The sequence below is a fragment of the Phalacrocorax aristotelis genome, chromosome 3, assembly GCF_949628215.1.
Source record: "Phalacrocorax aristotelis chromosome 3, bGulAri2.1, whole genome shotgun sequence".
Lineage (NCBI taxonomy): Eukaryota > Metazoa > Chordata > Aves > Suliformes > Phalacrocoracidae > Phalacrocorax > Phalacrocorax aristotelis.
In genome coordinates, this window is record NC_134278.1 from 2,218,427 (window position 1) to 2,244,499 (window position 26,073).

Consider the following 26,073-nt stretch of genomic DNA (forward strand, 5'->3'; position numbering starts at 1 on the left):
CTTAGCTCAAGACTTACTGATTTAACCTAAATCCACGTAACATGTTACATCAGCTTAGGGGAATTCACGGAAAGGCAGGTTTAGCTAGATCAGTTTGAGAGCTTTCAGTGAAGCCCATGTAAGTGTAACATAAATAAGGCTGGAGGACGCCCCTCCAACAACTTATTTATTCATTGGTTTTATACCCAAATACTTCTTCCTGTGTATGTATATAAATTTATAGATTTATAAACTTATATGCAATAATTAGTAAAGTCAATACAATTAACTGCCAGAACAGGAGTATTCCAGAGTATGAAAATTAAGTGAAACACACCAGAATATGGCCAGTTGTCACATTTTTCCAATATCAGGAGTAAAATACATACTATGAGGAAGTTTTTTTAAGAACTCAGGCAGGTTCATAAAAACATTTGCTCTGAAGGTGTTCATTCCCCTTCCACATTCAAATTCTGCAATACAGAACTAGAGAATTTAAAGCAGCAACTCTGTGCTCTCTGGGTTGGTGTCCCAGCTCCATCACCAGTGTCTCTGGGCTCTTGGAAGGCATGCTAAAAAGCATGTTCTGAATAGAAAATCATGAACATAAAGGGTGGAAAGAGACTCTAAAAAAACCTCTACTGCTGTATTCTAGAATCATAGAATCATAGAACATGGGACAGGATGGATCGATGGGCTTGGGCCAACTGGATGAGGTTTCACAAGGCCAAGTGCCAGGTCCTGCCCTTGGGTCACACCAACCCCAGGCAACGCCCCAGGCCTGGGGCAGAGGGGCTGGGAAGTGCCCGGCGGAGAAGGCCCTGGGGGTGCTGGCTGACAGCCGGCTGGGCATGAGCCAGCAGTGCCCGGGTGGCCAAGGAGGCCACCAGCCCCCGGGCTTGTGTCAGCACTGGTGTGGCCAGCAGGAGCCGGGCAGGGATGGGGCCCCTGTGCTCGGCACTGGGGAGGCCCCACCTCGAATGCTGGGCTCAGGTTTGGGCCCCTCGGGACAAGAAGGGCCTTGAGGGGCTGGAGCGTGTCCAGAGAAGGGCAGCGGGGCTGGGGCAGGGTCTGGAGCACAAGTGTGCTGGGGGGCGGCTGGGGGGGCTGGGGGGGTTTAGCCTGGAGAAGGGGGGGCTGAGGGGAGCCCTTCTCGCTCTCTGCAGCTGCCTGAGAGGGGCTGCAGTGAGGGGGGGGTCGGTCTCTGCTCCCAGGTCACCAGTGACAGGACGAGAGGAACCGGCCCCAGGCTGCGTCAGGGGAGGTTTAGGTTGGATGTGAGGGAAAATGCCTTCCCTGCCAGAGGGGTCAGGCCCTGGCACAGGCTGCCCAGAGAGGTGGGGGAGTCACCGTCCCTGGGGGGGGTGTTCAAAAACCATGTAGACGTGGCGGTTGGGGGCATGGCTTAGTGGTGGGCTTGGTAGCGTTGGGTTGATGGCTGGACTTGATGATCTTAAAGGTCTTTTCCAACCTAAATGATTCTATGGTTCTAAAAAAGCAAAATTTACCCTATTAATAAACAGGGCCACACGCAGAGACATCCTCAAAAGCAGCCAACACCAGCACGTATCTGTTATTCACTCGTCCCTGACCAGCTACAGATCAAGAGCCATAAAAGCAAAGTATTTGAAATGGTATATTGAGGAAAACTGCAATCTGTTTACAAACACTTCAGTAACAGCCAAGAAAGAAAATTCAATCCAAAATTTTATTGTAGGGAATGAACTGATCATCCTTAATAGAACACAGGCTTGGCTTTGTGGTTGTAATTTAAGATATTAACCTCTACTGCTGTATTCTAGGGTCCATGCTCATGGTGTCAGAGCAACCCTCTGCTGCAGGTCACCACCATGATTCACCTCAAAATCAGGAAATTCCCATCCCTGGGAACACCCAAGGCCAGGCTGGACGGGGCTCTGAGCAACCTGCTCTGGTTGAAGATGTCCCTGCTCATGGCAGGGGGTTGGGCTGGATGGCCTTTAGTGGTCCCTTCCCACCCAAACCCTTCTGTGATTCTATAAAAAATGTAAGCAGGAGGATGAATTTCTCAAGGCTGCAAAGCAAAAGGGCATCAGAGCTGAGATGAGGATGGCAAGTCTCACTCTCAGTGCTGAACTGGGTGTTTCTCACCCCGCTTTCCTTCCTTAAGGAGCGTTTTTAATTCCCACAAGGCTAATGGGCAGAGTACTGGGCTGGCTATTCAGAAACATGAAAAGAAGAGAAAAGCATTAGGATTTGGACGGACAGCGAAGCACCATGCCCTTCTCACGCAAGCCGGCCCCGTTTTTGTCAGAAACTGGGCCCAGGCTGCTCATAGAACAATTACTTAAAGTAATTATTTTCTCTTTGGGTAAACACTCCAGTACAATATGCAACTGTTTTTAGAGCCAGTCTACGTCCATAAATTATCTAACTGAATTAGTGCTGGCTTCCAGAAGCCCGAGCTGGTTAGGGGGTGGGAAGGAGCTTGCATTTTGGCTGAGCTGTTGCCATGAGAAGTAGCAGGGCTCTTTCTTGAGGCACAAGGACACAATCTTGGCGAGGATCCAGCACTAGGCTAGAATTGGAATTCATTATTCATGATAAAGTGAGAGGCAAATCTTTTGATTTATTGGCAACAAGCAGCACAAACACCAGATGCCTTCCAGCAGAACTCTACATGCATGGACTGAAAGAAACGCCCCTCCTGGTCCTTTTTAGCTAGATCAGAGTCCCAGAGAAAACTTGCTAATTTGGTTCCATACTTTAGAGAAAAATGTTTCACTTCACCCCTGCAATATTGCTTTGTGCCCAGAGAGACAAATCCATCTTTGCTGGTCTCTGTCTTGTTTGTTTGTATATAAACAAAAAGCTACCTGGACAATTCAGGCATAAAACAAACCCGACCTACCAGAAATCATCCTCATGATAAATTGCATACGTACACACAGCAACACTGAAAGTCACAGCTCTAATTCTACCGAGGGACTTTGATAAGCCCTTCCAGGCAATTTGTAATTCAACCCCTGTCTGTATTTCTTCTATTCTATGTCGCCTCACCACTCCCTCGACTATGCATCTGATCATTGCTATTCTTAATTTCACTGCTCAGTGACTAGGAAGCTTTTCCCACACCCTCCCATCTAAACCAAATAACGTCTCAGTGAGCGCACTCAGGGATCTCTGTCTCATCTCCTTCAGGCTGCGGTGATGTTTGTCACTGAGGCTCTTGGGTGCCATTCAGTTTTTATAGTACAAGCTTATGCCTTTCTGAGCAAGCAGCAAAAAAAGCCGTCAGAAAGAAAAACCCAGTCGAGTCTCAATTATCATCCAGATTGCAAATTAACACCATTCTACCATTTTTGGGGGCACTACCCAGCTGTGGCGCAGTGTTATGGTTCTTCCCAGAGACATGAAGCACCAGCACGGTCCAGGCCAAACCCTCGCCCAACTGCTCTATAGAAATCTATATAAGACCCAGTTATGGTCTTATTGCCCAGAGTATATGTTTTGTGTTACCTCTTTTAGGACTCCCTCCTTCACCTCCGCTCCTCTGCTTAACTGAGAATTGACTGTAGCTCATTATACTTCCCATGTTTCACTTTTTTTGGCTAAGCAAGGAAAAGTTCTCTGCTATGGATTCACAGCAGTGTAGTTGTGATACTGCTGAGGAAGGGAGCGCGTAGCTAATGACTCGTCTCCAAAGTCCAGCAAAGAAACCAATGATGACTCTGCCATTTAAATGACAATATTTCGGCTGCAGCGTGGACACCCTGTTATGAACAGGAGAGTTCTCACTTCTCTCTGGACCAGAAAGCAACTCAGAGTGAGGTCCAGCTCAAGGGGAGATTTTAACCAGGTCCAAGAACTCAGAAAAACTTTATTTTTTCTGTTACCTCTTAAATTCTCCAAAATTCAACCTGACATTAGGCAGATTAACTTTGATTCAAAGAAGTAGCCAGTGACTAGTCTCACACATTGCTTTGATGATGGCGTCAGGTATTCCTTTGATGTAATCTTGTTTATTCACAAAGAATTTTCTACAAGCCCGTTTTCCCTCAGCACACCAGAACTCAAATGGAAAGAATGGTTCGTTGGCTCGCAGCTTTCCAGTCAACCTGCTGGCCTACACACGCTCTCTAGTCCTTCTCTCTCAGCTGTCGCTTTGGCTTTCTGCTGCATTTCTGCTGGTTCTGCAGCATCTTTTCACACATGCTCATGACCTCAAGAAAACACTCGTGCCTCTTTATATCCACTCAGACTGCAGCAAAACTCATTTCCTCTCCCAGACTACCTTTGCAAACCCCTGTATTTTGGGAAATCACTCCTATTGTTTTAGGAATCTGATTTTACATAGATTTCATTACTTCTGACATTCATTTTACATGAAGAGTGGTTGTTAATGCCCTTGAGCTCCAAGAATTTATCTAATCTGAAGAATAACTATACCTATAACAGCCTGGGGGGTCAGAGATTTTTATCTTGGTTCTCTGTTCTACTTTACAACCCTGTACACTGGTCAGGCAGGGTCTGCCGGAGCCTGTAGGCTGCAGTGAGGTAGATCAGCTTACACCGCATTCACATGAGACTCCTAGTTCAACCGACTAGACACTCACAGTTGGCTGAGCATGGCCTTCATCAGCTGTCCAAAACAAAGCTTGGCATCACCGTGGGGCACTCTGACCGCTTTGCCATTGTGCTACCATTGACAGGCACCCTGCGCCTGCCCAAGCTGCCCACTGGCTGCTGCTGCCACCTCCACCAAAAGCCTACACTTGTGGAACACCCAAGCACAAAAGGTGGTCCTGCTGTTCCTACTGCAGACAGGGAGCCGGCTGAAGTGCTGAAGACCCAATCCCCGTGGAGCTGCCCAGAAGCAAAGGATGGAGGATGCAATATTTAGACAGGACATGAGGAGGCATTTCCTTACCAAGAGGGTGGTCAAACCCTGGGACAGGCTTCCTGGAGAGGTGGTCGATGCCCCAAGCCTGTCAGTGTTTAAGAGCCATTTGGACAATGCCCTTAAAAAATGCTTTAACTTTTGGTAATCACTGAAGTGGTCAGGCAGTGGGACTAGGTGATTGTTGTACGTGCCTTCCAGGTGAAATACCCTATCCTATCCTACCCTATCCTACCCTACCCTATCCTACCCTACCCTACCCTACCCTACCCTACCCTACCCTACCCTATCCTATCCTACCCTACCCTACCCTACCCTACCCTATCCTATCCTATCCTATCCTACCCTACCCTATCCTATCCTACCCTACCCTACCCTACCCTACCCTACCCTATCCTATCCTACCCTACCCTACCCTACCCTACCCTATCCTATCCTATCCTATCCTACCCTACCCTACCCTACCCTACCCTATCCTATCCTATCCTATCCTACCCTACCCTACCCTACCCTATCCTATCCTATCCTATCCTACCCTACCCTACCCTACCCTACCCTACCCTATCCTATCCTACCCTACCCTAACCTACCCTACCCTACCCTATCCTATCCTACCCTACCCTACCCTACCCTATCCTATCCTATCCTGTCCTACCCTACCCTACCCTACCCTATCCTATCCTATCCTATCCTACCCTACCCTACCCTACCCTATCCTACCCTACCCTACCCTACCCTACCCTATCCTATCCTATCCTATCCTACCCTACCCTACCCTATCCTACCCTACCCTATCCTATCCTATCCTACCCTACCCTACCCTACCCTACCCTACCCTATCCTATCCTATCCTATCCTATCCTATCCTACCCTACCCTACCCTATCCTATCCTACCCTATCCTACCCTACCCTACCCTATCCTATCCTATCCTATCCTACCCTACCCTACCCTACCCTATCCTACCCTACCCTACCCTACCCTATCCTATCCTATCCTATCCTATCCTACCCTACCCTACCCTATCCTATCCTACCCTACCCTACCCTATCCTATCCTACCCTACCCTACCCTATCCTACCCTACCCTACCCTACCCCACCCTATCCTATCCTATCCTATCCTACCCTACCCTACCCTACCCTACCCTATCCTATCCTATCCTATCCTATCCTACCCTACCCTACCCTACCCTACCCTATCCTACCCTATCCTATCCTATCCTATCCTACCCTACCCTACCCTACCCTATCCTATCCTACCCTATCCTATCCTACCCTACCCTATCCTATCCTACCCTACCCTATCCTATCCTATCCTATCCTATCCTATCCTATCCTACCCTACCCTACCCTACCCTACCCTATCCTATCCTATCCTATCCTATCCTACCCTACCCTATCCTATCCTACCCTACCCTACCCTATCCTATCCTATCCTATCCTATCCTACCCTACCCTACCCTACCCTATCCTATCCTATCCTATCCTATCCTATCCTATCCTATCCTATGCTATCTAGACCCTTAGCAGGAGGACTTCTGGGAAGGGACTGCAGAGGGGACTATATCAGCAACATGTCCACAGAAAAGCAGCACCAGAATCTCATTAAGTGAGTGGGAAGCTGGGCCAGCACCTGAAACGGCACACCTGTGTTGCTGAGTAGTCATTACAGATGAGACTACACACTAGCAATTACTTTCAGCTTAAGCGATATTAAAGGAAGATCCTTGATAAACAAGCAAATCTCATACAATTCATTTCTCTCCTTGCGATAATCCTCTATAATTACGGATAAATGCCAGATTTGCTAGAACACTAGGCATTAAAATATTCTCCATTGCACAAATGAATAGAGGCTCAAATCTCACTTAGGAGAAGAAAACAGTCAGTGTGCTTACTGTATCATTAGCAACTCAGAATCATTTACATCTTCTTGTCAGCTGCATCTGCTCAATGCTGGAACAAGTGACTTTTAAACTCTTCAAACAAGGCTTGTCCCACTTTTGACACGAGGTCATGGCCAGCACAAGGGACACCCTAAACCTCAGAAACCTTTGGGAGCAACGACACAGAAACATTTAGCACAGCTGAAAAATAGTATCAGGACATCCATTTGCAACAAGAGGCATTTTGTCAAAATATTTAAAAGCCTCAAAGAACTCTACCCAAAATGGTGCTAGAGTTTGGAAACATACCACAGAAAGAGGGTGAGGTGGAAACTGGAAAGCTCTTTGAAGTAGTGCAGTATCCTAGGACTAGGGGACGCGGATTAAAAAATGATTCATAAAAGGCTTTTGCTCAGACACTGGGAACTTTGTGGAACACCCCGGAGGAGTGGTGGGTCCAGCAAAGTTAATCACATTGAGAAAGAGCCTACGCGAGTGCACGACTGCTTAGCCAAATAATCACTTGGCTGGGGTAATTCATGGGTTGATTGTTCCTGCGCACAGGGCTAATCTCAGCTCTATCAGTTATTTACTTAAAGAACAATCTGGGTACTTTCATTGTGGCTCAGTTGGTTCCCAAGGTTTTTGTTGGCAGAGTGGAGGAATCTCCTCCTCTCCGCACATTTGGTTGGGTGAGCGTCTGTGGAGTCCTTTTCACAGGGACTCTCACAGAAACTAGGCAACGGTCAAGCTAATCCATTACCTGTTCACCAGGCTCAGATTAATGGTAGTATTGCCAGTTTCACAAGTTACTGCACATCAGCTGAATGAGGTAACCGCTGTGAGCCCAGGAAAAATGAGAGGCGGTATTAACAGAGATTTAAATGAGAAATGGGCCAAACGTTGCACACGGGCAGCTGCTGCAGCCTCCTTGCTTATTGCTCCTACTGATGTTTGTCAACGCACAGAAATTTGACCACAGATCCAAGATTCTGAAAATACCTGATGCCAGATGCATCAAAGGAAAACATGGGGCAGTCCTAACACAAGTCAATGTGCAAAACTATACTGGAGGGTGGAAATGCCTTTCTTTTGCCGGTTGCTGACCAGATAATCCTGGGAGCCCAAGAACTGATGGATTGAGGTGGTCTATCCCAGGCAGTGTAGATACAAAAACTATTCATTACTTAAATGTTCTATAGTACATGCACACTCTTACACCCGCACCCCCATTCAATCATCTAAACCTCTTTTCAGCCAGAAGATCCTTGAAGTGATAGCGTTATATTTCATCACAATTAATTCATTCTTCCTCTCTGTGCAAAAACCGCAGATGCCTCTCAACCTTGCAGCTTTATTTAAAAACTCTTGAACAAACTCTTGTCCTGATTCTCCCCATTACAGCTGTGTAACATCCCCAGAAGCTACAGCCTATTTTATAGGCAGACACTAACAGGCTGCGCCCATGCTCTGCACTGAAAGGGCACAAAGTAGCGCAGCTGCAACTACAACAGGACCAGGATCAATCCAAGAAAAGCCAGAAGAGCAGCAAAGTGGGTTTGCAACCAGGTTGCTGAACTATAAGGCTTGCAGGCAGCTTGGAGCACAGGCAGAGTGAGCCTGCAAACGACACGGACATGCCCTACATCACAGAAAAAGCAAAAGGGAAGAGATCAAGCTCTTACGCCTGCCTAGCCTGCTCGATGGGATCGAGGTTGTCGAGGTAGTTGAATCGGATGGTGTCTGTAGGGTGCCTGTCTGATGAACGCCACGGTGGGAGCTCTTTTTTTCCCTTGTTTGCCCTCCTTCCTAGCGCAGAAAGTTTTGCCTCTGGGACGTTGCTTCTTACTGGTTGCACGTCAATAACTACAAACTCATCCTTTGAAGGAGTCTAATAAGAGAGAAGAAAAGCAGAAAATACATTTTAGCCTATAACGAAAGTGAGATTTATTTTGCCTAATTTTAGACTTCTAAGAGTTGGTTGTTAACTCAAAATTAGTCTCTCCAGGCTCCATTATGGTCAGTGGACAGAAATAGGCACCCTGACAGTGCATGTCATCACCCATGTCCCAAAATCTGTATTAAATTGAGCTGAACTGTTTTGAGATGCTTTGGCTTCTCTCCATTGACTACAGGGAGAGCCTATGGAGGAGTTTGGTTAAAATTAGAGGGCTGAGTTTGGAATTCAGGGCAGAAGAATCCCACCCTTGCAGCCCTGCAAACCAGGCATGGCATCAATGAATCTCAGGAGAAAGCAATGGCTACTGAGTAATGATCCACCTCCCCAAAATGGTCCTGCCACCTTCGAAGAGGAGAGAAAGAGACAATACCCAGGGCTATAACAGGCATAATGGGTGCTTTTTTTCCTTTCCACCAGGTAAACTGCCTCTGAAATGCCAGCAGGGGTGATGCTGGGTACCCCACCCCTGCTTCTCAGATTGAGGCAAGCTATCATATGCTCTATAAACTGGGGAGAAAGAGAGGGGAACAGCCTTGAGTGTTGGAGAGGGAAGATTAGAGGATTACTCCAGAATACCCTGAAAGGATAGCAGAGTGAGACCTTGGTGATTGCTTCTCCTAACCAGTCTGATTTTCACTTCCCCCATACCAGGGATGGACGATGGGAAAGTAAAGCACATGGCAACACATTAGTTTAGATTCTAATTTAAAAGTCTGTATCTTCCATTTTACCAGTGGTAGATTACAGAAGGATAAAGAGGCGAAGGGGTAGGCACCCAACCAGCCCAGTTTTCCCACTGGCCCTGAACATCCCTAGAGGTGGTAGGTATGTACCTTCGGTCTTGTGACACGCAGCTCTTTCACCATCTCAATGTAATGTTTCTTCCAGATTCCTTGCTCAAAGGGGGTTGGAGAGAAGTTGATGTACCAGCCAAAACGGAGGCATTTCAGCATCCAGAGCTGATCCAGTTCGGACAGGTACTTCCAGTACCAGCTCACCTATGAATGTCCAGTAAGTTGAAAACCTTGGGGTTTCAACCCCAAGATTGCAACCCCAAGATGGTTTCAACATCCAAGATTGCAGCTAGAGACTTCTGTGCTGTGGATGTAATTCCCCTGTGACCTTAAACTAGTACAATTCTTCAGCACTCTATGCTCTGTTTAAACCTTTCATTAAACCATTTAAACCATGCAAGGTCTTCATGACATGCTCCGTTTCTAAGTGTTAGCTGATCTTCAGCACATAGAATCACAGAATCACAGAATCATTAAGGTTGGGAAAGACCTCTAGGATCGTCAAGTCCAACCGCCAACCCAACACCCCCAGACCTCCTAAACCATGGCCCCAAGTGCCACGTCTGCATGGTGTTTGAACCCCCCCAGGGATGGGGACTCCCCCACCTCTCTGGCACACTCTGGCAGGGAAGGCATTTTCCCTCATCTCCAACCTAAACCTCCCCTGACTCAGCTTGGGGCCATTTCCTCTCGTCCTATCACCACTTACTTGGGAGAAGAGACCATTTCACATGGTGAAATACTCCCAAAATCACCAGCCAAGAGAAGAAATTCCAGCTCATACAGGGCAGCTTCCTGCACTTGCACTCAGTAAGCACACAGGAGTTTGAATAAACCCTTTATTAGTTTCCACTGAGAAAACCAGCATCTATAAACTCGCCACATCTGACAGACCCCTCCTGAAGATTTTCTTCCTACTCATGTTCTGTTCTAGTCCATCACACAGTCACCTTGCGTACAATGTTTCTGCCAGCTTAAGGACAAACATCATCTACTGGCACTGCTGCGCTTATAATAGGAGCTATCCATGATATGACACAAGTAGCACTGTAAAGATCTCTCTTTCTAAGTAATTTCCTAACCTGCCTTCTCCCTGCCTGTGAATGAATAGTGTGAGTTGCATCCACATAAAACATCAAATGCTGGAGAAAGATACTTGAGCAAGCTTTAAACAAGCTGAGATGTGGATATATTTGTCGTATTACATGGAGTGCTATGTCAGTGCAGTAATAATGTCACCGATATCTGAACTTATTCGTTCAGAACTACTTTGGGCATCAACTCACAGCACTCTATCTCATGCAAACATATTTTTGGAGTCTTAGCCACTGTGCTCAAAAGCACACCTGTAACTTCTCTGCTTCTCCACATCCAACCCTTTACCCTCCAGCATTTTAAAGGACCTGGATTTCCTAAAGAATCATCTGCAGTTCTTTGCAACCAGCACAAGCCAATACTTTCCAAAGCAATTAATGATTCCGCACACGGTGCAAGGTACTTTAAAAGAACATGATTTTCAGAAAGTACCAGGCCTCCTTCTTGGGAAGAATCAGTCTTGTAAAATCCCACATTTTAAATGCCTTAGAGCTGAGCATCTAAAATTACTCTTCCCTTTTGTAATTCTTGGCCAATCTGGCTTAATTTAGGATCTGTGAAAGTGTTGCGTTCGGTCCCATACAAGCGTCACTAAGCATCTGGCACCACATTGCCGAGTCAGGAGACATCCTTGCACTATGAAGAACAGCACTGGTAAGTCTTTGCTGAAAACGAGGGCTGTTTTCTTTTCTTTAACTAGCTCCACCTGACTTTCTGAACCTTAGGTACATGTTGGCTTTTTTACCTGTGCACATCGACAGAGGCTCCGTGGGTCCAGGAAGGAAAAGATGTATAAAGACAGTACTCTAGGAAGCCTTGTGGTAAAATCTAGAGCCTCGGTGGGAACTCGATCCTGTAGCTGCTTGGCACAGAATTTCTGCTGTGACAGAGAGCAGCGTTCCAACAGGTCCACCAGGATCCTCCGCCTCTGACCATCTGTCCACTTGTCAAACTGAAAAAAGGAGTTTCAGGTTCTGAGAAACCGGAGGTTCAGCTTCTTAAAATAAAGTACACATTTAAGGCAAGGGAAAGTGCATAAGCAGCAGCTTCTGGTGACTCATTCAAGAGCAAAGCACATAGGAACTGGGAACAAATGGAGAGGCTACATTAAAAAACTCTGAAGCCACGTAACATATGATTTATAATCCTCAAAGGATCCAGGATGGCCTAGTCCAGGACACAGTCACGCTCACAAGACACTCTGCTCCTGGGACCAGCTCTGAGCCTTGGCTTCACTCATGGAGAGGAGGAGACTCAGATGTGTGTTTACAGGATCAGGTCCCAAATTATGAGTTCACCGCTGATCCCTCATCTACCCTGACACTTCTATGGCCCCCACTACTGCAATATCTGAGTGCCTCACAAGTTGTATTTATTCTCACAATCCCGCTGCATAGGAGAGAAATCCCCAGTCCAGAGAAGCGGAGCAAAGAGAATTTAAATCAGCTGCCTAAGTCTCACAAGGAAATTCTGCGGCACAGATCCGGCAGCACAGTAACAAAGATTTTTCACAGCATCTCTATGCTTATAACAGGTATCTGAAGAGAAGGATTAAAATGGTGTGGGAAGAAAGGAGCGCTTAGGTAACCACATGAGCAGGTATCGCTTTGCTACGATGGCAACAACGCTGCATTGAGCGGAGCGGGACAGAGCTGTGTAAACAGGGTGGGAGCGATGGTGGCGGTAGCTGGTGTTTTAACTTGTGTTGATAGCAGGGGATGGAAAGGGCCCTGTCAGCAGGAATCTCCTGGGAGGAGACTGACCTCATCGCCACAATCTGTGCAATCTGCCTCAAAACCTGCAAGAGCAGTCCTGGCTGCGAGGGCAGCGCAGAGTGCCAGCAGGGAGGAAATGTCAGAGGACCACGGCGCTGCGGCTGCAGGAATCCCCGGCGGGAGCTGCAGGCAGCACGATGGCACAGTTAAAGGTGGCTTTCCGGAGGTGAAATACAGATTTTGGAGAAGTCTCACTTCATCTTCCTTCCTAGCACAGCACGAGCAGCCTCCATCCAAACTCACCTTCTTTTCAAAGGGAAAACTGAACTGTCTGGGGAATTCCCCTGGTTGGGGAGTGCTGCTTTCCCCCGTGTGTTTCCTTCTCATGCGTTGGCCATCCCCAAAACACGCACCCTGCTTTCACAGGACTGTTTCCTGAAGCCAGCTTTCCACAGCTTGATCTCCACAGGTCAAATCACAGCACATTCAGTTTTGCCTTTAACCTCAGGGGCATTTGAAGATCTTATTTAAATGTGACCTCCAAAAATTACAAATAATAAGAAAAAACACGCATTTCTTCCCATATTTTTTCATTATTGTAGGTAAATGCTTTGACCCTTCCTTTCCCTTTCAGAACAAAACAGACTAGAAATTCAGATATTCTGTTTTCTCTGCTTCCCCCCCAAAAAAATCTACAGTCAAGTGGAAGACTGGCAGAATAACAGTTTAAAATGTACTGTGCAGATGAACAGTAATTGAGAAGCAATTTCTTTCCAGGTGATTTTAAAGGACTTTTTGTTTCTTTATTTTTACTTGGCTGTATTTAATCCAGTACCAGCGAATGAACTCTAGGAAGTAAATAGCTCTTCTCCTTCTTGCAAACACCTCTGCAAGACCTTTGAGAAGGTCAGCAAAAAGAAAAGGGTGGAATTGGCATTCCTGAGATCCCAGAGACAAAAAGCGAAACAGAAGAAAGCTCCCAAATGTCCCTGCCTTTGAGACACAGACAGTGAATTAAGGAATACACCCTTTCCCTCTCATCCCTGTTTTGCATATAACTTTCACCTCTAATGATGTTTAACAGAGTACTAAGGAAAAACTGAAGCAGAACCTTTGGATTTGGGGCTTAGAAAGGAGAATAAAATCAGACAAAGGTGTACCAGAGGGGGACAGAGGAGGTTCTGCCTGTCCCCTTCTTGCCCACAGCTTGATAGGAAGGGCTTTCTCTGTCATATGGTGAAGGAGGAAAGCTTCTGCTGCACAGACTCCTCATTAATGATCACAGCTACAGCCTCTTCTCATTAAAACAATCTGCAATTGCCCATTTGCAAAGATAAATATCTCCCATATATATGTTCCAGAGACAAGGGGGGAACTGGCTTACTCCCTTCCACACCAAGAGATTAACTGAACTAATAAAAGCAAATCTAGAGGAGACAGAATATTTGCTCCTATTATCTCTTCCCATTCTGCCCCAGGTTTTGCAATAAAGCAGTTCTTTCCAGCACCCTCAGCCTGTGCTTACTCTGCAAGGGAAACTCCATTTAAATCAGCGCCACACAGTCAAAAGCATGGGAACACCCAGCTTCTTCTCCCCTGCATTCAGCAGCAGCCAAGTAGTTAAGGAGGCATAATTTGTCTATTTTCCAGTATTAACAAGCATGTCCCCATCCTACATTTGGCTGCCTTTCTCCAGAGTTCCTCCCCTTGCATCTGATTACAGCAACCCAACCAGTTGGACCGGATTCCCCTTTTCAAGGTGCTGCACCTTCTCTATCCACAGCTAGGAACACTTTTTCCCTTTTCTGTGCCTTTCCCCGAGCCCTGGCGAACAATGTCTCCCCAGGGACCGTATGACATGAGGCTACGCCGGCAATGCAGAGTGCTCAGTCCCTGCTTCCGCGATCAGTTTACAATTAATCCATGAGTGCACACACACAAATAACGCAGCCTGACGCTAAGGGGAGAGCCCAGGACCTCAGGGCCAGAGGCTCTGCCGTTTAACCTAAAGAGGCCCCTCTCCGCTGTAAGACACAGGTTGTTTTACTGGCTTGAACTAGCCGCTGAAACGGGACATAATCCTCACCCTCAAACCAGCGTACCAACAGGAGTTCACAGGGTTAAAATCACACGCAGGCATCCCTGTGCTCTGCAAATGTAGGACCTCGTTCGCTAGTCACTGAGGCTCTTGCAGAATGGCTTGCAAGTAGATGGGAGATGATTCACCCAGGGAGAAACAATTTCCCCCTCCCTCCCCAGCCATCTTCTCCCCGTCCCAATGAAAGTATTCATTGGAGCCCCATGACCTGGGTGAGAAGCAGACAGGCACCTGGTGTCCATAAGATATACTAGGTTGACCCACAAAATCCTAAACATCTCTGCTGCCAAGCTGCTCCTTGTCAGCCATTAGCAGCTAGCGCCTAGGATCTGTTCCTTTTTGCTTTCACCACTGTAAGTTAAACAATCAAACCTGAAATTTTGTAAGAGGAGACTCCTGGGAAGACTGCTGAGGAAGGCAAGCCGGCAGCCTCGTGACAAGAAGCATCCCTGGGCAGGGGCCATTGCTCCTGCACCTTGGCATTTAGCATTCAGCTCCTGGGTAAAGAGGTGTCTGTAGGTGGGGGTCTGTGGTGAGCAGAGACAGGGTTCAGCTGCCCAAACACCAGTGTCCCATGTTGTGGGGCATCCTGCAAAGCCTAGAGCTGCCCCTCCAAGGGTGTCAGCTGTCTGCAAGTCCTGCATCATATCTGCCGTGATATGAAAGGTAGAAAATGAGACCAAGAGGTGGATAATACATATGTCCACACTATCATCCTCTTATCCTTCAAAACAAGGTGGCTGGATCCAAACCATGTATTTGGCATGGTTCTTGGCCCAGGCTAATGCCCGAATTGTGTCTGAACAATATCTGGAAGAGCGTGACCGGCCCAGACCAAATTCGTGCCAGGTAGCGTGCTAACAATTTCATAGTGTGGACAAGCAAGTTCCAGTCCCCAGGAACTCTCAGATGTGCTGTATAAATTACTAGCAGAAGATGTAGCCCACAGGGTGAGCTGAATCACTGTCTGGGCTCCCCTGACTTGTCTACATCTCATTTGGCTATAACGGAAGCTGAGAGGCTCAGATCACCTGGAGACACTGAAGCTTGGGTGTCTTAATCTACAAGTTCAACCCCAGCTCCATTGTCAACTTATTAACATGGGTGTCAGCATGATAGCACCAAGCATTAAGGTAGAGCAAAATGCTTTTATGTTTTTTAAATTAATGGGAGGAATTTTTGGCTTGCAGAACACAGCAGAAAGGGAGGCTGAGAGGCAGCACGTCAAGGCATCTGCCCTGGGTGCAATACAGAATAAAAGCGACTAGAATAAAACAGAAAAATTAACAGAGAGATGTTAACCCTTTCACAGCTTAACCATCAAAAGGGTTTCAACTGAAAGACAGCAGCACAATTTGTCTTGGTTATGTATCTGGGTAATATTTGGGTAAAGGACCTGGTGCAAAGGAAATGCATCGCCAATGCCTCCAGCGGGATCAAAGCCTGCGAATACTCGTGCAGGGGAACGGCCGTGTAAGACAGGCAGTCTGCTGCCACCACCCACCACCACCGCTTCCTCTGATACTCTGCGGAGCTGAGCGCAATCTGAGGCAGCCAAAAAACTGTCAAGGGTCTCATCGCGCGTCTTGGTGACAGCGCAGGCAGCCCCGTGTCCCTTGGGGCTGCCCAGCAGCCTGGAAACAGAGAAATGAAGTCCCTTCAGGTCAGCTAGATCATTGTTTCTCGACCTGTGTTTTATGGACCACAACAGCCTGGGAGACATCAAAGATGTTCTGTGGCACAACCAGAAAAAAAAATAACTAAATGAAAATGCACATACGTAGTCCCTGAACGCATGCAAATAAAATCAGGAGGAATAAAATAAACAATGAGCATCCAAAGTTTAATCTTATTTGGCTGTAAAGGAAAACCACTGTGGCAACGCCGCACAAGGCAACCTGCTCTGCTTTCCCAGAAGGTTGGATGGTCCTTCAGTGTAAAAAGGTTGAGAAACACTGAGCTGGTTCATCTCCTGCCGCGAGGCAGGATCCACTCTACCTAAACCGTTCCTGACAAGTGTTTCTCTAACCTGTTCTCAGAAGACTCCAGCGATGGAGATTCCACCCCTAACCCCTAGGCAAGCTATTCCAGCAGTGAATTATCTGTAGCATTAGATTTTGCTGGTGTCTAAATTGTGTCTCCATCATTACAATTCAAGCCCTGGTGCTATCCAATGTGAACACAGAGATCAGATCATTCCCTTCCTCTTTTCGGACATCTTTTGTGTGTCATTGGAAAGATGTTATTACGTCTTTCCTCCATCTTGCCTACAGTAAAGGGATTGTTTCTGTATTTTCTGGACCTGAGACTGTTCTCCCATATGCCTTGTTCTCAGAAGTATCTCCAGTTGGTCCTCCGCTTTCTCAAAATGCAGGGACCAGAACTGAGGATGGCTCTGTCTTTCAGACAGCCCTTTGGGATATCTCCCTTTATTACAATTAAAAGCCACTGTCAGCTGATATTGTATTTGTGATCCACCATAATTCCCAGCAATTTTTTATGCAGAACTGCTGTGTACTTGGCTTTTCTCAGATCTGCAGTTTTTGTAAACGTTGTTCTTACGTGCAGCGCTTTCTACTTGTCCTTATCAAACTGCAGATCATTTCACTCTGATTTCTAATCTCCAAAGGTCATGAAATCCCTCTGAGCCTGGTATCGTCTGCAGATGAGTATGTACTTTCCATTCCATCATCCAGATATTACTGAAAATGCTTAACAGTTCTGGACTTAGGCCAGACTTCAGCCTTCCAGTTTCATAATAAAGCATTTACAACCACACTGAATGTGCGTCCCCAGCCATACAAACCCACCCTTCAGCAGTTTCATCTGGCCCATACTTCCTGCAAGCACTTTGAGGAGGTCATGTGAATCAAAGTAAAAACTCCTGCCCAGAGCACTGTGATTTCTTGACACAGTTTCTCTCAAACTCAGAGCGCTCTAGGCTTTGCATACCAGATCTTATAACGCCACAGGCTTTCAAGGGAGTTAAGAGCAGCTTTTGTGCTTTCTGCACCCTTTTCATTGGTATGATGGATGACAGCAGCGCAAGGAAAATTAGCTCTGGAGGAGCGTGATGAGAGCTACTGATCTAGTGTCATATGAAGGGTCAGAAATGTAACCTTTCAGAAGATGATTCAGCACTCCTATGTAATTTTGGAGGAAGGTTGTTTCCAGGTTTTGGCTCTTGCAGCGGGGGTTCTGATGAAAACATTTTTGTCCTTTTGCTGGAAGATCCCATGGGAATTTTAAAACATCCAACAATATTCAAGGGACAGGTTTTAGGTCTGTCAGTTATGGACTATGGTGCTAAATGGTGGGTTTTGAACAATAATCATTGCATTATTTTGTTTTCTTGGTGTCCATGAAATTCCTTATTATCAAAATGCATGCATGTCAACAAGTTACGGAAAGCATATTTCCTATAAAATGAATAATCCTTATAAGCTTAAAATCAAAATACTTGTCTGTAAAGAGCCGTTCATATGCAAAAAATTTCCACAAGTCACCTATTAGGCATAAAGAATAAACATCATCGTTCAACTAAAATTACTGTGCAAATACTATCAGAGAGTGCTGCTAAGGAGCATCATTTCTATATTTCTGTTTAGCTTGTGTATCATATGTGACCATGTAACTGTTTCTTTGGTTCCATTTATAAAGATGTGCACAGGGCTCAACCATACAGTTCCTACCAAGCCACATGAATACATTCAGCTGAATTCACTCATTTATCACAATGTTATTCCTGGTTGCAGAGGAGACTGAGCAGATTGCGGCTGCTGCCCCATAATGGCCTGCCAAGGGATTTTGCCATATAAAAAAAAAGCACAATGTGGTATTTAAGGGCTGAATTTTTTAGGGCAAATCTTGTGCCATTGCACGCTCTGCCATCAGCTTCCTGGGTAGGTCAGCTGGAGTTGTATTCCTTTCAAGCAGCGACCAGTGACCTCCTTCATAGGCTATAGAAAGAAATGGGCAACTCTAAAGGGCTGATCTTTCACCCTACATTAAGTGAGATGAATTACTCTCTGGAAGTACCACATTCTCTCTGGTGACTCTGCAAGGAGCCTGTGATGACCAGACCAGCCAGACTTAAATATTATATTTCAGACATACACACCCAGCCAGAGAAACCCCATCCTGAATGCCTAACTTGCAGTCATTTGTGGTTGGGGCAGACAAATCCTATCTCATGTCTTTCTGTGCCTCATTTTTTCATCTGCAAAACAGGGTGACAGCACTTTTCTGTCTCACGTTGGAGCTGTGAAGATAATGGCAGTAAGAAATTGTGAGGTGCTCAATGATTACAGCATTAGGAGCCATATGTGTGCACTTGGTAGATAACATGCCATTTACTACAGGTTTCAAAGACCTGCTAGCAGGCAATGGCAATACCTAAACATCCAGTATCTTCTTTGAAGACTTCACAGACTTTTCCCAGGGTTTCTTATCCCATTTCAGATCATTACAATGACGGACTGTGATTTCCCAAGTTCAGAACTTACAGAATGTGGTCAATGAGGGAATTTACACCTTTACCTTCCTCAAAAGTAGAACAGTTACAGCTCACTTTTGCATCAGGAAGATGAATCCCTTTGTCAAAATAGGATAAGTTTTACATTCCCATTATAGTAATCTCGATCAGTTCAGAAATCCAGCTATATTTAAATTTGTATTTAAAGAGAAAAGTTTACCCATTTTCCAAGCAGGGCTCTTCTTTCTTCAAACACCTATAAAACATACACATGCAAATAAAGAGAATACTTAAAGGGGATTCAATACGTCCTACGAAAAATGCAGCTTGAAAAACAATCTACAAAATATAAACAGAATCGCTGAATGTAAGAGTTTAGAAGAAACCTGTGGAGATCCTTTAGTCCAAACTCCCTGCTAGGGTCAGCTAAAGCAGGTTGCTTGGGCCACGTCCAGATGGGTTTTGAGTATCTTCTTGGATGGAGACTCCACAACCTCTGTGGCAACTTGTTACAGTGTGTGACCCACAGTAAGAACATTTTTTTCTTACATTTAAATGGAATCGCCTGTATTTCAATTTGTGGCTATCGCCTCCTATCTTTTCACCAGATGCCACCAAAAAGAGTCTGGTTCTGTCTTCTTTACCCTCTCCCATCAGATATCTATACACATTGATAAGGCCCTCCACAAGCCTCTCTTCTCAAGGCTGAACAACCTCAGATCTCTCAACCCTTCCTTATACATCAGGTTCTCCAATTCCTTAATCATTTTTGCGGCCCTGCACTGGCTTTGCTCCACTAAGTCCCTGTCTTTCTTGTACTGGGGAGGCCAGAAATGGACACAGCATTCCAGATCTGTCCTCACCAGTGCCGAGCAGAGGGGAAGGATCATCTCCCTTGACCTAGCACCTACATTCTTCCTAATGCAGCCCAGGATGATGGTGGCCTTCTTTGCTGGATCGGGGCCCAGTTAGTATTCACCAGGACACCCAGGTCATTCTCTCCCAAGCTGCCTTCCAGACTGTCAGTCCATTTCTCCAGCTTGTCAAGGTCCCTCTTAATCGCTGGAACAACCTGCTTAGGGATGTGGTGGAGTGCCCATCGCTGGAGGTTTTCAAGACACGACTGGACAGGAGGCTAGATAATCTCATCTAGGCTCCCTTTCCCACAAAAGATTGGACCAGATGATCTTTTCAGGTCCCTTCCAAGCTGGGCTGTTCTATGATTCTATGATTTATGAGAGCACAAACATCTGGTCTATCAACTACTCCTCCCAATTCTGTCATCTACAAACTGGCTGAGGGTGCACTCTGCCCCATCATCCAAGTTGTTAATGAAGATTTTAAATGATCCTGGCCCCAGTGTCAACCCCTGGCATACTCCACTAGTGACTGGCCTCCAGCTGAACTTTGTGCTGCTGGTGACAATCCTTTGAGGCCAATAAGTCAGTCAGTTTTCAATCCACCTCGCTCTCCACTCATACTTCAGCTTGTCTATGAGGATGTTATGGTAGACAGTACTGAAAGCCTTACTGAAGTGTGAAAACCATTCAGTTTTTACTGGACCTCTCCAGGGCCACATCCTGTGTGATTCTTCCACATAGATCCCTGAAGAGGTCAAAGTCTGCTCTCCTGAAGTCCAGGGTTGTGATCCTGCTATTTGTCTTGCTCTTTCCTCTCGGTGTCCTGAACTCCATCATCTCCTGGTCGCTGCCACCAGTACTGTCCCTGACCTTCACATCCCCAACCAGTCCTTCCTGCTTTGTAAACGTGAGGTGCCGCAGAACACCTTCCTTTGTTGGTTTCTTGATGGCCTGTGTCAGGAAGTTATCATCAATGCACCCTTGAAAGCTCCTGGATTGCAGATGCCCTGCTGTATTGCCCTTCCAGCAGATATCAGGGTGGGTAAAGTTCCCGATGAGGACTAAGGCCTGTGAACATGAGGCTCCTACCAGTTGTCCAAGGAAGGCCTCATCTACTTCTTCCTGATCTTCTTCAACTCTATAGGCTGGTTCCTGTGGAAGATTCCTTTAACTGAAGAAGAATCCCTAAAGTTCAGGGGCTATGTGTGTACCTCTCTGAAGGACAGCTCTGCAGACTGGCTGTAATGTTCTACCTCTCATCTTCAGCTACCTTCATTGCAGCTGCTGCACACACAATGTGCCAACGTAGCGCTCTACTCCCTTGGCCGTGCAGTGATACGTGGTGTCTCATGTGCTTTGGTGAGACCAGGAGCTGGGCTTCCCACCTCTTTATTTTAGAAATTTTATTTCTCCTAAGTTGGAGACATTGGGTCCTCAAAAACCTAGTGAAGTTAGTCAAAAGTCTCCTAGAACGGCTACAGCATGGGTAGCTAACACACAGCCCTCGTGATGGCTTCAATCTTAACATGGCAAGACCATTTGGACTAGATGATCCCTGAGGTCCCTTCCAACCTGTGATTCTGTGATTAGGAGTAAGATAGTAAGGCCAGTCTTTGTTCCCTGGCCACTTTACAATGACATCTAACAAGAAGGATGATCAGTATCAAAATACAGTGCAGGATTTATCACGTTGACCTTTATCCATAGGGAACTAGACCTGAAAGCACTAGCACATGGCTCCCCACTACCACAAAACTGCCTTCTGTACTCTGGATTGTGACCTGGGAAATGAGGAAATGCTGTAGATTATTTTTCCAGAAGACAGATGAAAGAGGAAAAAAGCCCAGCTTATAACTGCACATAAAAACAGCTATTAACCACAACTAGGAAAACATGCTTGATCATTATAAACCCCAAACATGTTATTGCTATGACAGCCTGCAAAGAAGATTCCTGCAGAGAAAGACATTATCAGTGCTGATGCCTGGTACAGCAGTTGACAGCGTTAGCGCTGTCTCTCTCAGCAGGAGTGTCTCTTGCAAGGGCTGGAAAATGACATTTCTTTCATTTGTATGTTGACAGTTATTATTTGCTTTATTTGCATGTGGGACACTTGGCAAAGTAAAAAAAAAACAAAACAAAACCAAACAACTAACAAGCTGAACTTGGAAAAGGATTTGCCACAAGCAACTGATGAATAGTCAAAGATCTATGTTTTGGGTTGGATCATTCAAGTGAAACAGGGAACTATTTATATAACTGAGAGCAACGTTAATGGTCTTTGATCAAAGAAAGTCACATATTTGCTTTCAGCATTCTTGGAAATGCATCTGAGCCAACTCTGTCAGACAAAGTTCTGCCTACTTCAGGCGCTTGGAAGCATTAATTAGCAGCAGAGTGCCCCAAAATTGGTATAATCATCCACTGCCTTAATCAAGCCCATATTTACTGTCCTCTCCTCCAAGGCCTTGGAGTTATACCTATCGTGTGCCTAAGCTGGCTGGCCTTGGATGCAGCCTGAGGCCTAGGTTGCTCCAGAGATCTGCCATCTCACATCCATGTCTTCAGGTAGTTTTAAATAAGCTCAAGTTCAAGGCTGTCTGGCAAATCCCTCCACCCTTTGCTGCAAATGCCACTGGGGGTTCTCCTACCCCACACCTGAATTACTGCCCAGCAGAAGGCAAATCATGTCCCGACTTCCAGCCCTTCCTTAAAGGCAGCACAACCCTGCACTCAGCACGACTGATGCTGAAGTCTGTCCAGTTTTGCTGCCGGCAAGCAGGCTGCCCCGCCTCCTACCTTTACTTTATCCTTAGCTGTAGGACAACCTTGGCATATCCAAGACTCCACCTCTGATTTTCTGACAATGAATGCTGCATAGTTTGAGGTTTCCTAATTCTGGCTTCTTCATCTGTTCCTGGTGGTTCCTAATTCTGCCTTTGGCCTGTCCCTGACGGTGATCCTGGCTTTAAAACAATCACGACTGCCCATGTCCCAGTCGTAACACCCTGGATTGTCTCTTCTGTTCTAACAGCTGCTGTAAGGGCAGAAAACCATAGATGGAGGCAGCAGGACTCGGGACATGCCATAGGCAGGAGGGAGCTGGGTCCTACCAACAATGCAGATGAGTGTACTCTTAAGCATGTTTGAAAATCCAGGGAAATCTACAGGAATGGAGTTCCCCCAGGACAACCCAAAATTAGACAGGTAGCAATTTTATGCCTCTAACTGTTCTTGGGCCCGCTCCTAACAATGGTTTAGATGAAGCTTTAATGCTTCTGCCTTGGATCAGCTCTGAATTCCCACCAGTCCTGCCCCTCGTTGCCTGTTCTACTAACAAGTGCATTTCTTAGGCATCCCTTCTCTCTATGCTTTCATCTTCTCACTGCTTGTCACGTACCTTTTATCTATAAATTATTTTCTCTCTTCATGCTTTCTCTTAACTCAAGACTGCAGAAATGAGCAGATATATGATTGTATGAAAATGGCGCCTTCTCACTCGCTAGCTCCCTATAGATAATAATTTGATTATCTCCTGATCTCAGCTGTCAGCAATATTTTTGTTGCAACTGTTTCTTTTTTCCTGCTAACACTGCGGAGCATTATAGTGATTTACAAAGAGGAGTTTCAGGCAGGTCAGTGTGTTAAACCTGGATCAGAAACGAGCAAACGCTTTTTATCATGACTGAGCACAGGTCTGGGAGCTTATGGGATATTCTTTCCTACCTGGAGCATCATTAAGCACTGGAATATACAACGATCCAATATGAGCTCCTAAAAGTTTTGCTGCAGCTCAATGCAGCATCAGACTGCCTAAGGAGCAGAGAATTAAGAAGGTGGAAAAGGATGGCTTTACCCACAGCCTTATTTCAAGTTAGATCATACTTTATTGCACGGTGATGTACATCTGTAAAAATATGTTTTAAAGGGTGTAGGAAAGAGACATTAGAATGATTCAAAGGCTGGAGAATATGCCAGATTGAAAGGACTTCAAAGAGCTCAATCTGTTTAGTTTATCAAAAAAAGTTCAAGTGTTGGCTTGAAGCAGGGTAAAAGTCCTTCCACAAGAGAAAAATACTGGTTACAAAAGAGTTTAATAAGCTAGCAGGGAAGATTTAAATGATGGAAGCTAATGCTAGAGATATTCAGACAGGAGACAAGGTTTTATCTTTTAATGGTATAGGGGATTAATCCTGAGAAAATTATTAGGGAAGTGATGACATTTTCATTTCATAAGGGATGAAGGTCCTTGACCCCAAAGGAAGTCTGGATATCTTCGTGAGAGATATATTTTAGCCAAACTCTAGTTACTGGGCTCAAGACTGGGAGAACTGTGCGAAACAAGAGGGCCCAAGAAATCCAGGAAGCCAGACTACATGACGTAATGGCCTTCTGTGGATCAAATTCTATGAATCATCAACAGAAATTTAAACTGTATTGTGAGGGAGGAATATGATCCTGGTGATACATGAGCCAAAACCCCCTCAGTTACATTAGCAGATCCCAGATATAGTATACAGAGTGGGAGGTTAGGAAATGCATCTTGTTATTTATAAATTGAGTGCATCACTTCAGTTTCCAAAATATCAAGCTAGCCTCATCACTGCCAAGCTTAGCCGAGAAGCCAGAGCATGGGTACCAAGGTCTCTCCTACGAGCTGAGATGGAGCACATCAGCCTCTCAGAAACCTACATTGATGCTCAGTTTGCTCTGAAGCTAAACTAAACTCTTCTGGAGCAGAAAAAAGGAATAATTTGGCAACTTTCACTAACAATTAAATACACTTTTTTTTTGTTTAAAAACAACTGATTTGGTAAAATAACAATACTTGAACTGAATACTTGAATGCTTTAAACAATGTACATTAGGACTTTCAGTTTTTACATAACTTATTAGTTTTTATGTATATGTATTCAGAATAAAGTCTGTATGTGTGTTTGATATATACATACTTCTAATAGTAAGCAAAACCTTTATGTTCTTGTTCCATTACTCATGACCTACACAGGCAAAAATCATAAAGGAGGTTGTAGCAAGGTGGGGGTTGGTTTCTTCTCCCAAGTAACAAGCAATCCATGAGAGGAAACAGCCTCAGGTTGCATCAGGGGAGGTTTAGATTGGATGTTAGGAAAAATTTCTCCACCTAAAGGATTGTCAAGCATTGGCACAGGCTGCCCAGGGAAGCGGTCGAGTCAGCATCCCTGGGGCTATTTAAAATATGTGTAGACGTGGCGCTTCGTGACATGGTTTAGTGGTGGGCTTGGCAGTGCTGGGCTAATGGTTGGACTCGATGATCTTAAAGGTCTTTACCAACCTAAATGATTCTATGATCCTATGATTCCATAAGTTAAATTTTTCTAGGACTTGAGAATTTTTGAAGTGAACCTGAGAATTTGCCTTGGGAATTGAGAATATTCAAAACCTGACTGGACAAGATCCTGAGCAAATGCTCTAGGTGACTGCCTGGAGGGGTTGGCCTAGATGTTCTCCAGAGGTCCCTTCCAACCTCAACAATTCTGTGATTCTTTGAATTTAACCCATCTGCATGGAACTTGCCTTGTCATTCATGAGTTGATGGTTCAGTGGAGTCCATGTGCTCATCTTGGTCTGTAGCTTGGGGCCATCCATGTTTCTAGGAGGTGCAAATGCCATAGATAGAGGAGATGGTGGGTCCTCTGACGTCTTGTCGGCACCAATGGCTACAACAATCGAACAGAACAAAGAACCAGCATTATCTCTGTGCTACTCCATTACAGTATGTTAGTGAAAAGTAAATAATTTTAAGAAGGAATCCAATTATTTAAAGCATAGCAATGACACAAGTAAAATTATCTGAAAGTCAGTTAGGGTAAGGCCTTTCATTTGATGTGCCCACAGGAACTGTGACAGTAAAGGCCAGATTTCCTGACAGAATCTCTGTGCACTAGTGACATATAAATAATTAAGAATTAAGCAGGTCTTCCCCATCACAAATGTTGTTGAATACGCCTTTGATTTTTGCTATGACAAACAGGTTATCACAACAGGGTATTTGCAGCACGCTAGAAAGTACATGAAATTCCCCTTTCCAGTTGTTGGCACTGAAAATTAGAGAAAACTTGTGTATTTACTTAAGTGACACTAGCTCTGTTTTACTGATTTTGATGGGCATAGAATGCCAAGTCTCAAAGGGCCAATTTGTTTCTCTAACACTTAACTGAAAGAATGAAATCCAGAATGGCTCAGAATTTACTGAAAATCTCTCAGGGTCCTGTGTTCAGGCAGATTGGTTTGGACTGTCTGTGCTGCTCTTTGAAACAAAAACTTCTACATGAAGTAAATCGAATATTTAAC

General features: G+C 45.4%; 1 protein-coding gene across 1 annotated transcript in view; it reads right to left on the minus strand.

Annotated features, from left to right (window-relative positions):
• The window catches only part of FBXO16 (F-box protein 16), a 42,573-nt gene that overhangs the window by 10,235 nt on the left and 6,265 nt on the right, over nt 1-26,073 (minus strand). Inside the window, exons 2-6 of the mRNA XM_075086479.1 lie at nt 25,297-25,439; nt 19,101-19,136; nt 11,339-11,545; nt 9,538-9,702; nt 8,430-8,635 (exon numbers count right to left, since the gene is read on the minus strand). Of these exons, the coding sequence (XP_074942580.1) occupies nt 8,430-8,635; nt 9,538-9,702; nt 11,339-11,545; nt 19,101-19,136; nt 25,297-25,392 (710 nt within the window). The 5' untranslated portion in view covers nt 25,393-25,439. The remainder of the gene's footprint in view (nt 1-8,429; nt 8,636-9,537; nt 9,703-11,338; nt 11,546-19,100; nt 19,137-25,296; nt 25,440-26,073) is intronic.